This window comes from Vanellus vanellus (genome assembly GCF_965231255.1).
Source record: "Vanellus vanellus genome assembly, chromosome: 7".
Taxonomy (NCBI): domain Eukaryota; kingdom Metazoa; phylum Chordata; class Aves; order Charadriiformes; family Charadriidae; genus Vanellus; species Vanellus vanellus.
In genome coordinates, this window is record NC_138912.1 from 805,066 (window position 1) to 819,195 (window position 14,130).

A 14,130-nucleotide genomic window follows, 5' to 3' on the forward strand; every position below is an offset into this window, starting at 1 on the left:
GTCACAGACGGGCAGTAGCACTGCTGTGTGGTCACGGGCACTTTAGGCTCAGTTTAAATTATTTGGCATGGAAAATCAGCTCGGGGCGTTTTGCTGTGCCCATGAAGCCTTCTCTGCGGGTGCACGGCGAGGCGGAGCCGGGGTCGGGCTAGCCCAGGAGACCAGGCGGCTGCAAAGAGGGGGCGTGCTGGGGAGGGGGCTGAGGACACCCCGCGGCACGGCTCTGGAGGGGCAGCACTCGTGTCGTCATGGCCTCATGGGTGTAAGGTCGTATTCAGCACTCAATTAATTTATATGCCGTTCCTGAAGAGTTTGTGTATCAGCTTTACTCTTCCTCCACCCAGGGTTGCATCTTTTCCCATTTTTTTGTTTCCATCCGTGATCAAAAATACTAATAGAAGGTATGAAAATTGGGAAAATCTCGTCTTTCCTTCACTATATAGTCAGCAAAGCTAATCTAGACGATCAATGATGCTCAAGCACCTATCAGCGCTGCCAGCGCTCTGCTCGTCTGCGTGCGTGTAGCCCGGGCAGAGGGCTCCAAGAGCACCGGTCCGTCCCCACGCTTCCCCCCAGGGGGATTTCTCGCCTGGCAGGCGGGGGAGGCACTGGCATTGCTGTGGCGAGGGCAGAGGCTTATTTTCTCTGCCACATCAGCCTTTCCTTGCAGGGTCCTGCATCAAAACCTGCACCTCGGCGTTGGCTTCTGAAGCGTGTGTCTGCCCCAGGAAACAGGTCTTGGGTTTGTGACAGTGACACATCCAAGGAACCGGGATAAAAACAGTGTCTTCCTGTCGTGCCTGGTGGGGCTCTAATTAGCAGTCCTTTCAGCCCAGATAAGACGATACTGTGATCAAACGGCTTCAGCTCTGCTCTACTTTAGACTCGGTGCGCTGGAAGAGTTTGATGATCTGCCAGGAAGATTTTATTCAGCTGCATATAAAGTTTTCCCTTGATGTGCTGGTTCTGCCCCGAAAAACCTGCGGTTGCCGTTCATGGGAGCGGATGAACCTGTGTCCATGGTGGAGTACGGCTGGTCATATTCCGGGCCGCGGCTCCTCCAGCGTTGCCGCAGGCAGAGCCTCCCGGTGCAGGTTTGATTGTGGTGGTGCCTCTGCCACTGGCCAGCACGGCGCCCGCCTCCTCCCCTCGTCCGAGCGGCTGCGGGAGGGGGACGCAGTGGTCCCGGCGGAGCCGCACGGCCACCTCCGGCAGAGACCCCCGCGCCGGGTGGCCGGTGTTCGGTGGCCGCGGTTCCCAGGCCTGGGAGCCGTGAGGTGCTCTGTGTGCCACGGGCTGATGAAGAAGGAGCCTTGGCTTTGCTGCCGGGCGATGAGACCGTCACCGCAGCGGGCGGGCTGGTGTGGCCGCCGCGCTGCTCACGCGGGACGGCTCCAGGGAGGCCCTGAAGCGTTTGCATCGATAGCGGGGTGAACCCCGAGATAACATTTGCTTTTTCAATACCAGCACTCTGCAATTTGCTTGGAAGCTGTTTAACGAGCGATAGCACCATAAAACGCACCATTTACCAGAGAGTTCTGCCGAGAGGCAGTACCCTTCTAGAAATGCTGCCCAGACGTGTGGGAGCACGGAGAAACAAAACCGTCTTCGGTGTTGGCCTTGGGGCCTCAGTCTCCCGTTTCGGGTGTCCGGGGGGCTGTGGCGAGCGTTCCAGCTCCCGCCGGCGGCAGGGCAGGCTAGCTGCGGTGCAAGCGCTGCGGCGTATGCGAACGCCCTCGTCTGCCCATCAGCAGCCCGCGGATGGAAAGCATGCGCTCATCTCCTGCGCTTCTGGCCAAGACCACCGTGAACTCATTTAGTGCTCACTAATCTGCGCCAACAGAGCGCTCAGCTGGGTGGTTAATGAATTACCCGTTTGCCTCCCTGGGTTGTTATTGCAAAGTGACACGTTTTTTTTCTAACAGAAATAGCATTTGTAAAGCACACAGAACACGGGGGACAAGGTGCTGTGTTTTTCTCCGCAGTCTCTAGTGCCTCCTGAGCTCGGCGATGGGGAAGCAGATGAATGTAATACGCTTGCACTCGGTTGGAAGGGTTCCTGGCCAATGCAAGCAGTATTTTTGTGCTAATTAGGAATGGTTTCTGGCCAATGCAAACATTTCTGTACCCAATATCAATAACCCAGTCTTCCTAAAATGACTTTGCAGTTGCTTTGCGTGTTGTATTTGATTCCTTACGGAGTCGCAGGGATTCGTTTTTAATCATACAATAACTTGCTGTTTTTTACACGACTTCAGAGTTGCTTCCTAATAATATGTTTGAATCCTTATTTTCTAAAGGGGTTCATTTCTAGCACTGGGGTTGTATTATACCTTTAATTTCTTTCATTATCTACCAGCATTCCCTGAATTCCTGGGTAGTTAATGCTCACTTGAGTTTCCTGTCAGTCATATTATACTGTATTTCCATTTTTCTCACCCATGTAATCTTCTCTGTGGATATGAATAGGCAAAACAGATCAGCCCGAGATGTTGGAGACCGAACATATTGCTTGTGCTTTTTCCAGCGACAGAAGGAAAGCGGTGGTTTCTTGTGCTGTGCGGAGCCTCCCAGTTAGAGGAAGACGGACGCCTGTGTTCGGAGGGTTCCCGGCTTGGGGAGGACTGCTGACAGTGTTCCTCATTGCCCTTTGCCTCCTCTCTCCGTCAAATACCTCTGCTGTTTCCCCCAAGTCGCTTCAGCTCAACTCTAATCACAAATCTCACTTTTGATCTCCCCGACGTTACCATCTTTCCCAATTCGCTAGGTTCATCCTCCAGTTTGAAAGCTGTTCATAGCGAGTCCTCCCTGTCCCCCTGTTGTCCTGCCCCTCTCTCTCCCGCCGGTTTTAGCAGCCTCACTGCTTCTTCGGAAGTTGTCGGAGGTTTTTGTTTGCGGCGATGCCTGCGCTTCCCTCGCAGGCTCTCCGCAGCGCTTCCCTGCCCCGTCCCCTCGCTCTGAAGGCTGCTCCGAGTCCTGACATCTGTCCATCCTGGTGGGTTCCTCTTCCTCGTCCTCTGCTGTCACCACGCTTTCCCCTGTCGCAGTGCCCCGCGTTGCCCGCGCGCTGTCCCCTCGCGGCACGGCAGGGCTGGCTGCCCGCTGTCCGTCCGCCGCCTCGGGGCGGGCAGAGGTGGCCCATCCTTTCGGGCTGGCGTCCACGTGGGCGGTGGCTTATAAGCCTGAGCTGCATCTTACTTTTCTGTGAGCTGAAGCTCTTGGCGTTTTGTGGCGGCAAGCTTGTGGTTGCTGTGGCCACCTACTAATGTTTCTACATCAATTACGGTGGTGCTTTTGTCCAGAGCTAGATTGCAGTAATATGCTAGGTAGGCAAATGCTATTAATTACACCAACATAGAGAATTACGTTGATAGAGAATGCTGATCATGCCATATTAGCCCTACAAATTTGCTGTTACAAGACTCAAAAAAGTATTTCCTAAGTCTTTAGCATTGTGGAGAGTCATTCTTGGTCTTAAAACTTCCTGGTTTTATTGATGAAGCTGGAAAATATGAAGATAAATAGTGAAAGGTTGACTTGATCCTTGATACATGGTTTTTAATTTTCCGTTTTGCCCAGATTTGAGGCTATTGGATACCAGGTTTACTAACTGCATCCATTGTTTTCCTACTATTGGACATTAATACCAGGTCCTGACGTTAAACCCTCATGGGGTGTCCACTGTGTGTCTGAAGTTTTATGGTAGTTCTATCTTGCCATACTTTTAGATATCTTTTAAATAAATGCAGAATAAATAGCAAAAATAATGAAGACATTCGTAATTTTAAGATAGTAAAGAAAAAACCCTCATTTTTTTGCATCTTACCTTGAGGCATCCTCATCCTTCTGCATAAAGATTTTTTGCAGAGAAACATATTCTTCATTCTCTTTATTTCACTGGAAAATAGAAGCTGTGCATCCAGTCTGCTTTCCACATAGTACATTTTGTGACTACAATGAAATCTTAATTATAGAGATGTCAGCGCAGCACCTGGCACTCTCTTGTGCAGTGGGCTGGACTGGGCTGCGTGAGGTTTGGTGCAGTCCAAGAGGCGCGTGAAACCCTGCCATCCTGCTTTTCATGCGGTCCTGGAGATGGAGAACAAACCCACGCCAAACTAAGCGAATCCAGGTCACGGTATTTATCTTTATTTGTGATTCATGGTTTGTCACTTGATGCCAGGGAGAGTCAGGCAGAGCCATGTCTCTCTGGTGGCAGATACCAACCTCTTATGTGCAGCAGTTCCGCTTACCTGCGAAGGTGCTATATTGATAACGAGCTGTTAGAAGAGTCAATGGGAATAATTAGTGTAGTTTTTTCATGAGGAGCTAATGAAATAGCCATCGGGGCACTTCAGCACCACAGATGGCTTTGGATTGTGGTGCGACCACAAGTCAGCGTCCTTGCACCGTGGTGCTGCGCTCCCTGGGTTTGTTATGGAATGGAATGGAATGGAATGGAATGGAATGGAATGGAATGGAATATTTCAGTTGGGAGAGACCTACAACAATCATCCAGTCCAACTGCCTGACCAGCTCAGGGCTGACCAAGCTAAGGCATGTTACCACAGGCATTGTCCAAACGGCTGCGAAGCACTGCAGGCATGGGGCACCCACCGCCTCCCCGGGACGCCTGTGCCAGGGTTTGACCACGCTCTCGGTAAAGACGTGCTTCCCGAAGCATCCCAGGTTTCCAGATCCCTCTCCCCCTCTCGCGGGTTCCTCCAGCCCAACCTCAAGCCGAAACCATTTCTGTACTTAGAGACGGTGACTGTCAGCGCGGCGCCGCGCAGAAGTCACGGCAGTGTGTGCGTGTGGTCCTGTGCAGAGCAGCAGCTGCCGCCTCCCGCTGCCGGGCAGCGCGTGGCCTGAGGTCCCCACTGCCGCCGGTGACTCAGGCTCGTACCAGTCACCCCCGAAGAATCAGCTGCGGGTGAAAGACAGCTTTCCCTTGTCGGCTCACAGAAAGCGGAGTCTCTGGAGCATATGTAATTGTTCCAGGCAGGTTCGGGATTTCTATTTTAGGGATAATCGCATTTTCTGTAGTGATATGTTGTCATTTTTAGAAATCCAGTGCGTTGCGCACAAAGAGCAACATGCTGCTACTATGATTTTCTTCCTCAAATCTTGAGATTTGCTTTTTCTTTAATGGGATTGCTGACTAATTCCTGAAGAAAATAATGAAACTGAAAAAAACAGTCAGTGCCTGTTCATCTAATATCATCTGATCTTCAAATCAGCAGGACTGTGTATTTAATTTATTAAAAGAGACATCTTTGCTGATAGGTTCAAGGGTCTGGTGGATATCTGTATCTACATTTCTTGACTGCTGACTAGAGCGTGCTTTCTAGATCAGTTGTAGTCATGGATACATGGAAATGACACTTTTGGTTTTATTTTCTCAGCAGCAATGATTTTTTTCACAATATTCCAAACATTGTTATAAAGAATTGTCAGAAACTGTCCTCCTGGAGTGATCGCAGATCATGAGCACTCGCACATGGTTTGATTGCCAAGAAAATGCTGTGCTTTAAAGGTGCTGACGACAGCTGGGTTTCCTCTTTGAGTATTTCTTAGTGAGCGAAGTTCAATTCATGGATTTGCTTGCACACGACAAAAATTGGATCCGTTGCCCTAAATGCCTCAGCACTTTGTGTGCTAGCGTTTTGGATTTCAGAAAGAATATCTCTGAGCGAGACGCTGCTGGGGTTACGCATTGCTCGCCACAGTCTCTCTAATAGGGGTGGTAGGAAAAACCTCAACAAAATGCTGCCTGCGGCTGCAGGCTTTCCCTCCCAGGGCTGGGTGGTGTCAGACAGGAGGGAGCAGGCGACCAGTTTGCAGCTCCTGCAGCATCTGGGACAAACCGGCCACTGGTCCGGGCTTTATCCACGTCCTTGCCAGCGTCTCATGGCTTCTCAGCCCAAGACCCGTCAAGTCATAGAATCCTGCTGAGAGAGAGCTGTTCACCCAGGGAGAAGGGGAGCGAATAGGAGATGACACGCCACCCGTGTAGCCGAGGTGTGGGAGGCCGTTGGAGGGACGGGGCAACACTGGTTCCCCCACGTGGTCTTTCATGGAGTCTCCTGGAGCAGCCCGGGGGAGGAGGTGGTGCATCCGCCCTTCAGCATTGCTTATGGAGTGGAGGGAGATACGTGGTAGGAACTGGCCCAGACTCTGTTTTCAATTTCATTTGGCAAAGTTTTCCGAGTTTTCCTGCAGAGAGTGTCCCACAAAAGTGACAATAACAATATTTTGGATATAAGCCCAGCACAAAAGGGTAATAGGAACTCCACGGGCATGCGTGGGCTTTTGATTCATCCTCAGAGATGACAGATGTGCATTTATTTAAGATCTGGGAGTGGGACTCGGAATATTTGTAGTGGATTCTTTGCTCCCACTCTTCCTGTGTGATTTTGGTCTCCGCTGTCAGTCAAACATGGGTTCAGTGCTCTCTGTTGACCACCTCGTGCATCGTTCCAACTGCAAATCCCCAAGCCTGCATCAAGCATTTCTCTTTGTCCGGCCTTCAGAGCTTTCTGGGGAGGAGACGCTGAGGGTCCCCACGCACGGGCAGGGTCTCATGGTAGAGATGTCAAGGGCTGGCGGTGGAGCCGGGCACGGTGCAGCTCAGTCCACCAGCGAGCGCCTTCTACCCACGTCTGCCCACTTCGAGAGCAACGCGGGCTCAGAATAGGATGCAGTAGTTCCGTTGGAAGGGACCTGCAGTGACCGCGGAGTGGGACAGCCTGAGCCCCGCGGGCCGACCGAGAGCTGCAGCACGGGCTCGCGCAGCAGCCAGCGTGGCGGGAGGAGCGCGCACCGTGGCCTCCTGTGCAGCCGGCAGCTTGCTGAGCCGCGAGGCCCTTACGGAACTGAGGTGTAAAGAGGCAGGTTGTACAATGGGAGTAACGCTGCGTCCTTGACGTGGGCTTTTGTGACAGTATTTATTTATTTGTTTGTCTGTGAGGCGCTCCAGCTGTATGGCAAGGAGGTATCCTATACCAATAATTCTCAATATTGGTATAAACAGACCTCTCTTTCTTGTTTATTTAAGACTGGTATTAGATTAGATCACAGCAATAGTTTAGTAAAAATGATTTTGTCGGCAGCGGCTGCTGATGAAGGCAGTAGCTGAAGTGTTAGAGCCGCACGGTCCTTTCTTGCCGTAAGTCCTCACTGTGGCTCTGGAAAAAATAACAGATCCGGTACGGATGGGTTTGCACGTGAAGAGAGTGGAAGCCAGTCCCCATCCTCTAAGTGTTATCCTTTGGAAAGCACAAATACCAGAGCGATCGCCTGTTGGACGTGCACGGGCGGTTACGGATCCAGGCACGGGGAGAGCAGCCGGGGCGTGCGCTGTGCCCGTGTCCTCCGCTCTGCCGCGCTCCGGCTTGGCGCAGGCGCTTACGGCGTCGCTGTGAGACTCCTCCAGGACCAACACGGGTCGAAGCTGTATTTTAACTCGTGCTAAACCGCTTGTTTAGTAACCTAATTCAACCTGTGCTTCTTCAAGCGGGTAAAAAGACACCGTTGGAAGAAAAACAGCTGCTGTCCCACATCTTCCCTGGGAGACGGTGACTGAGAATAAAAGCTTGACCGATGCTCTTTAGTCATCTCCTTGTCTTCTTTTTAAACGTAAGATCTTTGCAGTAAAGCACTTACAAATTTAAATTCTTTTTTCTTTACCTTGTAGTGAACTTTGACCACTTCCAGATTCTCCGGGCGATTGGGAAGGGAAGCTTTGGCAAGGTAGGCTTGAACGCTCCGTCTTGAGTCTGCTTGTATGTTTTATCAGGTGCCTGCTGCTATGTACTTACGGTTTATTGAAACGGTAGCAGTGCTCAAATAGGCTATTTTTATCGTTGGATGATGGCTGCTAAGTAAACACAGGAAAAGTGTGTTCAGGAAAATACCTTGTTGCCATTTGGCGTTGCTTTAATTCTTGGCATCTTGGTGAAACAGCTGTATTTTAAACTACCGGCACAATTGTGAGCATGTCACGGCAAGGCTTCATTGCGCTTTCTGTTTGCTGAGAGGGTTTCTAGGTTGCGAGGGGGACAGCGGGTCGGGGGGCGTTGGGAGCTGTTCTGAGTGAGGGACTGAGCTGGCACCAGCTGGTCAGGAGGGTTCTCTGAAGCCCTGGGCTGTTCTCCCACTCAGAAATGAGTTATGCTGAAGAGGTTTTGTTATTTATTTTTAACAAGTTTTTCTTGCCAAGCATGTGGGAGAAGGTGGGAGGTGGTGATCAAAAAGCTGGATAGCTCCGGGGATCAGTTACTGGTTGGTTTCCTACTTTTGTTCCTTTGTCGTTCCCCTTTTCACTGACTCTCACTCAGTCCCTGTGTAGGTAACTATTTGCTGCTTCTGCCATGGCATTTTACACCATTTGTTTGCACTGCAGATACGAATTTCGGTGTGTATGTGTGCGTGCACGTCTGTGTGTCCTCGCAGGCGCACGAGACTTCTTTGCATCGGTACTGTTCTGGAGTTGTTTGTCACCTGCATTTTACCGTGTGCCAACAGTAGGTGTGTCCCTCTGTTCAGCCGAGACCTCTGCACCCGATGGACAGGAGCTGTAGAGCGATGACCCTGGTGATGAGTCATGAAAACAGCTGAGTTTGGTTGTCGTAATCTTCTCAAGTGATGGCTGCACGGTGTGGGCTTTGGGCCAGCACCGGGCGTTAGGGCAGGGCAGGGAAAGGGCCTTTGAAATTGTGCAAAATGTGCAATATCCAACTTGTGAAACAGCACAGACTAGTTCAGAGGATGGCACAAGCGCCTCCGTGTCTCCACACGCTGCTAAAATAAACTGCAGACACGCTGAACGGGCAGAGGAAAGCCATACCCCCTCTCGTTTCTTCTGGTCTGGTCATCTTGGCCGGTTTCTCCCATCTTACTTAGATCAAAAGCTCATAGCGTGAGGGTAAGAAAGTCTGCATCTGGCCCAGGAGATGAACCGTACTGTCCTTTGCTTTTTTGCTCTGCCCGTTACCGCCCCAACGAGGCAGTGTCACACCGGGTGATGGCCATGTGAGCAGCCCGACCTGCTGCACTCCACGCTTGGAAACTTCATTTGGATGCTCGGAAATTTTGCAATAGCAGAAATTCCTCAGGAGATCTGAGACCTGTTTGCCCAGAAGAGCCCAAATTTTTACCGATTACTGAAAATCTCTTATTAAATACTTAAAAGGTGTTAAGTAGCATCAGTGTTGAGAAACAGTACAAAAATCTAAGTGCGGTAGAGTCCAGTGCTTCTTAGAGTCAAGAGAGTGGACGCTATTAGCCATAGTGCTGTCATTAGCACTGCTTGCTAACGAAGGCGTTTCGTTGCAGCCTGAGTTAGCTGACAGACACCGAGGTATCTGTTGCACTCTTCTGGTGTACTCGGGGCACAATCTACCCAAGCAAATTCCTGCCTGGCTTCGTTACAAGTCTGCATAGGATCGGGGCTAATGAAAATGTAGTGCCGAGCAGTGTGCAAGTCACGGAGAGGGTGGGTTTAAGTAGTCACCCAGACCTGCAGCCACGTCTCTCGAGCAAGAAGAGGCGAAAGCTGACAGTAGAGCTATGTCAGATTTCTGAGGTTATATTAGATAATGGAGAATGATTAAATACAAGCTCAGGCCCTTCCTTAGGGCAGTGCTGTAAAGGTAAAGCAGACAGCAGAGGAAAGACTACCCAGATGCTCCTGGCGACAAGGGGAACTCTCGGGGTCTTGTGACTTCTGCTCATCGTCAAAGACCAAAACTTAACTCAAAATCTTACTAAAAAATAGCAGCTAACATTTTTTTCAAGCTCATATGAGAAGACTCATACTTCCAAATGTAAACTTTCCAGAGAAAAGAGGTTTTATTCTGATGAGCAGCTGCACTCGGTACTGGAAAATTAATTCTGCTCAGAACATGAAAAGGAGAAAAAAATATTCTTGTCCCAGGGCAGGTCCTTTTTGGCTTTGAAGAGAGCTGCTCCTCAGGGCTGCTTCCTCTTCTGTTTATGTTAAGGAAAGGTTAAGTCTAGCACATCGCAGTCTATCAGGCATCAGAATTGTATATACACTTTCAGCAAAATGCTGAAATGATTCATCTGTCATCTTTCTGGATAATTATGTCAATATGCTAAATTTCCTTTGATACCGAGAAAAGCTTTTTCCATTTACAAAGTCATTTACAACTCACATTTAATTACAGAAAATGTGGACTTACCTACCTGAAAACTGCTATTTAGTTGCTTTGGTTGATTAAAGCGCTCTCTGCTCACACCCAGGAAGGCCTGAGGAGCCAGTGTCCCGTCCAGCTCAACCCGGGGGTGGGCCCTCAGTGTGCGGCGAGTGACCTCTGCAATCTGTGCCCCTGTGTGACGCCGCCGTGGCGGGACCAAGGAGGCAGCCGCCTGCTGGGTAGCTTTGGGCCAGACATTTGCTTTCCACTCGTTTGTGCACCTCTCAGGGCAGACTGTGTGGTCCTCGGTGCAGGAGCCGTACAAAATGAAAGAAACAGGAACTCAGAATCGCTTTTGAAGAGGCTGGAGAGCCCCTGAGCTGTGGCTCTGGCGTATCTGCAAAACCTGGCCAATTTCTGGTTCCTTGAGATGGGTTTAATCGTCTTTAAGATACTATTAATCAAATGGAGGTCATGCCCAATTCCATGTCTACTCAAATTAGCAAATATACAATATTTGCTAAACATATTAGAGTTTATGTTATTTGATTTTCAGTATTTTAATAGGAGCATTGTGTTTCCCTGTAGCACAGACTCTTTTTCTCAGGCAGCAGAAATTGCTCAGGTTTTACCTGGTCCGTTGCCGTGACCCAAGGACCAGTAGCCAGGAGAGGATTTCCAGAATGTGATGCAATTTGTGACCTCCTGTTTTAGTGGGACACATGCGCCGAGTTTCATTAGACTTCACAACAAACACGATGAGACACGGAAACCTCAGAAGGCGTTGGTCGCATTGCAGGTATCCTGACGTCTCCCTTCTTAAAAATTGACCTCTCCTGGCTTTAGTCTTCATCTGCTCAAACCTGGAGGCAGCCGAGGGAGTGGTCACCCCTGTATTCCTCCTCCCACCCGAGCTTCCCTCTTGATTCTCCCTCAAATCATCTGCCGCCACCTTTTCCAAGGGATAAAGAACTGGATAGGGTTATGGGAATTCATTATTTCCACTTCAGTGCTGCAAAGAAAAACATCTGAAGTTCTTCAGCACAGATACATGTCTTCGTCTGCTGTTGGAGTAGGGGATTAAACCAGGCTGGGGGCTGGAATGAGCAGCAGCGTGGACTGAAATTTTCAAGAGAGAACAAAGACGCCTCGGGGTGGGTGGGCTCGTGCAGGCGGCCCACAGGGGTCTGGGGGGCGTTGCTTTCATTTCTCCACTATTTCAGTCATAGAATCGTAGAATGACAGGATCCCAGGCTGGGAGGGACCTCAGGGATCAGCTGCTCCCACCTCTCTCGGCACAAGCGCGGTCTGGACGAGACGGCCCAGCGCCCTCCCAGCTGCCTCTTAACAGTGTCCCACAACGGGGAACCCACCGCTGCCCCGGGGAGATTATTCCCACGGCTGAGTGTTCTCGTTGTGAAAAACTTTCCTCCTGTGCCCAATGGGAATCTCCCCAGGAGTAACTTGTACCCGTCACCCCTTGCCATTTCCCTGTGACTCCTTGTAAAAAGGGAGTCTCCGTCTTCTCTGTAGCCGCCCTTTGACTACAGGACCGTGGTGATGAGGTCTCCGCTGAGCCTTCTCTTCTCAAGGCTGAACAAAGCCCCTTCTCAGCCTTTCCTCATACGGCAGCTTCCCCATCCTTGGATCATCCCGGTGGCCCTTCTCGGGACCCTCTCCAGCCTGGCCACATCGTTTCTGTACAGTGGGGACCAAAAACTGAGCGCAGCGTTCCAGGTGTGGCCTGACCAGCGCTGAGCGGAGTGGGGCGACGCCTCCTTTGTCTCTGCTGGTGGTGCCCGTGGTGGTGCAGCCCAGCGCCCCGTTGGCCTTCTCTGCCGCAGCGCCACACTGCTCACCCGTGGAGAGCTGATTGTCCACCAGGACCCCCGGGTCCCTCTCCACAGAGCTGCTTTTTTTTGTTATTTTGAGTAATGTGTGAAGTTTTATTGTGACCTGTGAAGGTTCAGGGGAACCTGTCTGGTAGAAAGAGGTTTTTATGGCAGGCAGGCTGCCCAGGGAGGGCCCGGAGAACAGGGACCCCAGACAAGCTCCGGGCCATCCGCTGGACATAGCATGGCAGAGTGCGGCGCGTGCGGTGGCGGGTGGCGATCGGGCAGGAGCCGCGGTGGGGGACGGGGCAGGGGATGCCTGTCCTTGGCATGGCAGGGCCGACGTGGAGCGCAGAGGCTGCAGGCGGAGGTGTGGGCCTCCCCGGCTGGCCGCCTCCATGGCCGGCGCGGGCGGCCGTCACGGCTGAGGGGGCTCTGCTCCATGGGGGTGGCTGCTCATGGGCCCTGCCAAAGAGAGCTCGCTTGCAAGGTGGCTTGCTTTGCAAAAGTACCTTAATTTAATGATTTTGTGGCTTTAATAATTCACATAGCCTGAAGCTGGGTATAGAAAAGCTTTAATCCGTTTTCTAAAGGTCATGAATGCCCACCCAGTAGATATACTGTAAATAAAATTCCCTTAGAGTCTATTCTCAACTGAATCCCTCTTTGATATCAACACAAGCTTGATCCTTCGTCTTTTTTTTCTGCCTTTACAAACGTTGTATTCTTCCCCCAAAAAGAAAGACTAAAAACATAATCCTTTGATATTGAAATGCCACAGATATTTTCTGCCCTTGTTTTTCCCTTTGCTGGTTCTGGAGCTCGCCTGAGGCCGAGGGTTTGTCAGAGCCGCAGGCAGGGTCTCAAGACACGCGTCCCCCCCAGACATCGGCCCCACCACACATTGACACGCTGGCGACGGCCCCGGCGTCAGAGGCCTGCCGCGCTGCCAGGAGGGTCCAGAGGTGCAAATGCGTTTGCTTTTTAACAGGGCAGTGTGGTTATCTGAGAGGGGACAGCCAGGCGAGGGTGTCCCTGAGCCCCGGGGTGTCCGACCCCCGCCAGCCCTGGCGGAGGGGGAGGCCGGGCTCCTGCTCGGCCCCCGGAGCTAGGCAGGGTGTCCTGCGGGACGCAGCAGGTCCTCCAGGCGGGAGATGCGCAGTGGCAGGAGCAGTGGTGTGAAGGATGGGCTTCACCATGGCGTGCGGCACAGGAGTGGCTCCCCTACCTCTTAGGTAGTATTTAGTGATTATTTTTTTTCTTTCTTGGATGTTGCTGAACTGCGAGTGTGTCACTGGTAAAAGCCACGGGGGAGAGAATGGCAAAGAATGAAAAGGCAAAGTGACAATGAGGTCCAACACTGCCTCACTGTCCAGGTCTTGGGTTGTGGGGGCAGCAGCAGTAAAATTACAGAGCAGAAAATGCTGTGGAATGGTCTTGGATGATGGAGTAAGCAGTGACTCCAGCTGGCGGAAGGTCTGGGACGTGATACCACGCACCCCCGCCAGGGACCTACTCGGGGTTTCTGAACGATCAGACTTCATAAGACTGATTTATAGTAAAAGCTGCCCACTTTTGTTATTATTGCATACCCAGTGCCTTATTAACATTTGCATTAGAACCTGCCTGGGGTTTATTTCAGCCCCCGTCATTCCCCATGGATGAATCACACTGGTGTGGGATGGGAGATGGGAGGTGGGACGGGAGGTGGGACTGATGCTCCCGCCAGTAGCCGGGAGGCTCTGCACAGCGAAGCAGTGTGGGAGAGCAGAGGCTGGAAGCACCCCCCTCCACCCGAAAATCCACTGGTGGCCCTTGGGCCACTGCTGCAAGTCTGCCCGCAGAGGGGTGGGCAGTTGCCCCAGGGCAGAGTGCCGTGGTGGGCGGCATGGCCTCCCCCGGGGCTGCGCAGCTGCGCCTTTGCACGGGCGCACAGGGAGGGTACGGTCCCCTGCGGAGGGGCACGCAGAGCGGCAGGTCCCGGGCGCTGTGGGGCGGGATGGCTTCGCTTTGTGTACCAGCATCGGCCCTCGCTTGTGCCGTGTCTCAGCCTGCTGCTCAGGCGGCCTCCGTCCCTCCCGAGTCCTGAGACCTGCTGGTTCCTCATCCTCAGGAGGCTCGGAGGAGAATGGGGGGCT

General features: G+C 51.8%; 1 protein-coding gene across 1 annotated transcript in view; it reads left to right on the top strand.

Annotated features, from left to right (window-relative positions):
• The window catches only part of STK32C (serine/threonine kinase 32C), a gene marked incomplete at both ends in the record, with an annotated part of 96,218 nt that overhangs the window by 45,763 nt on the left and 36,325 nt on the right, over window positions 1-14,130 (top strand). The window contains one exon of the mRNA XM_082486140.1: window positions 7,697-7,752. Coding sequence (XP_082342266.1) covers window positions 7,697-7,752 — 56 coding nt within the window. The remainder of the gene's footprint in view (window positions 1-7,696; window positions 7,753-14,130) is intronic.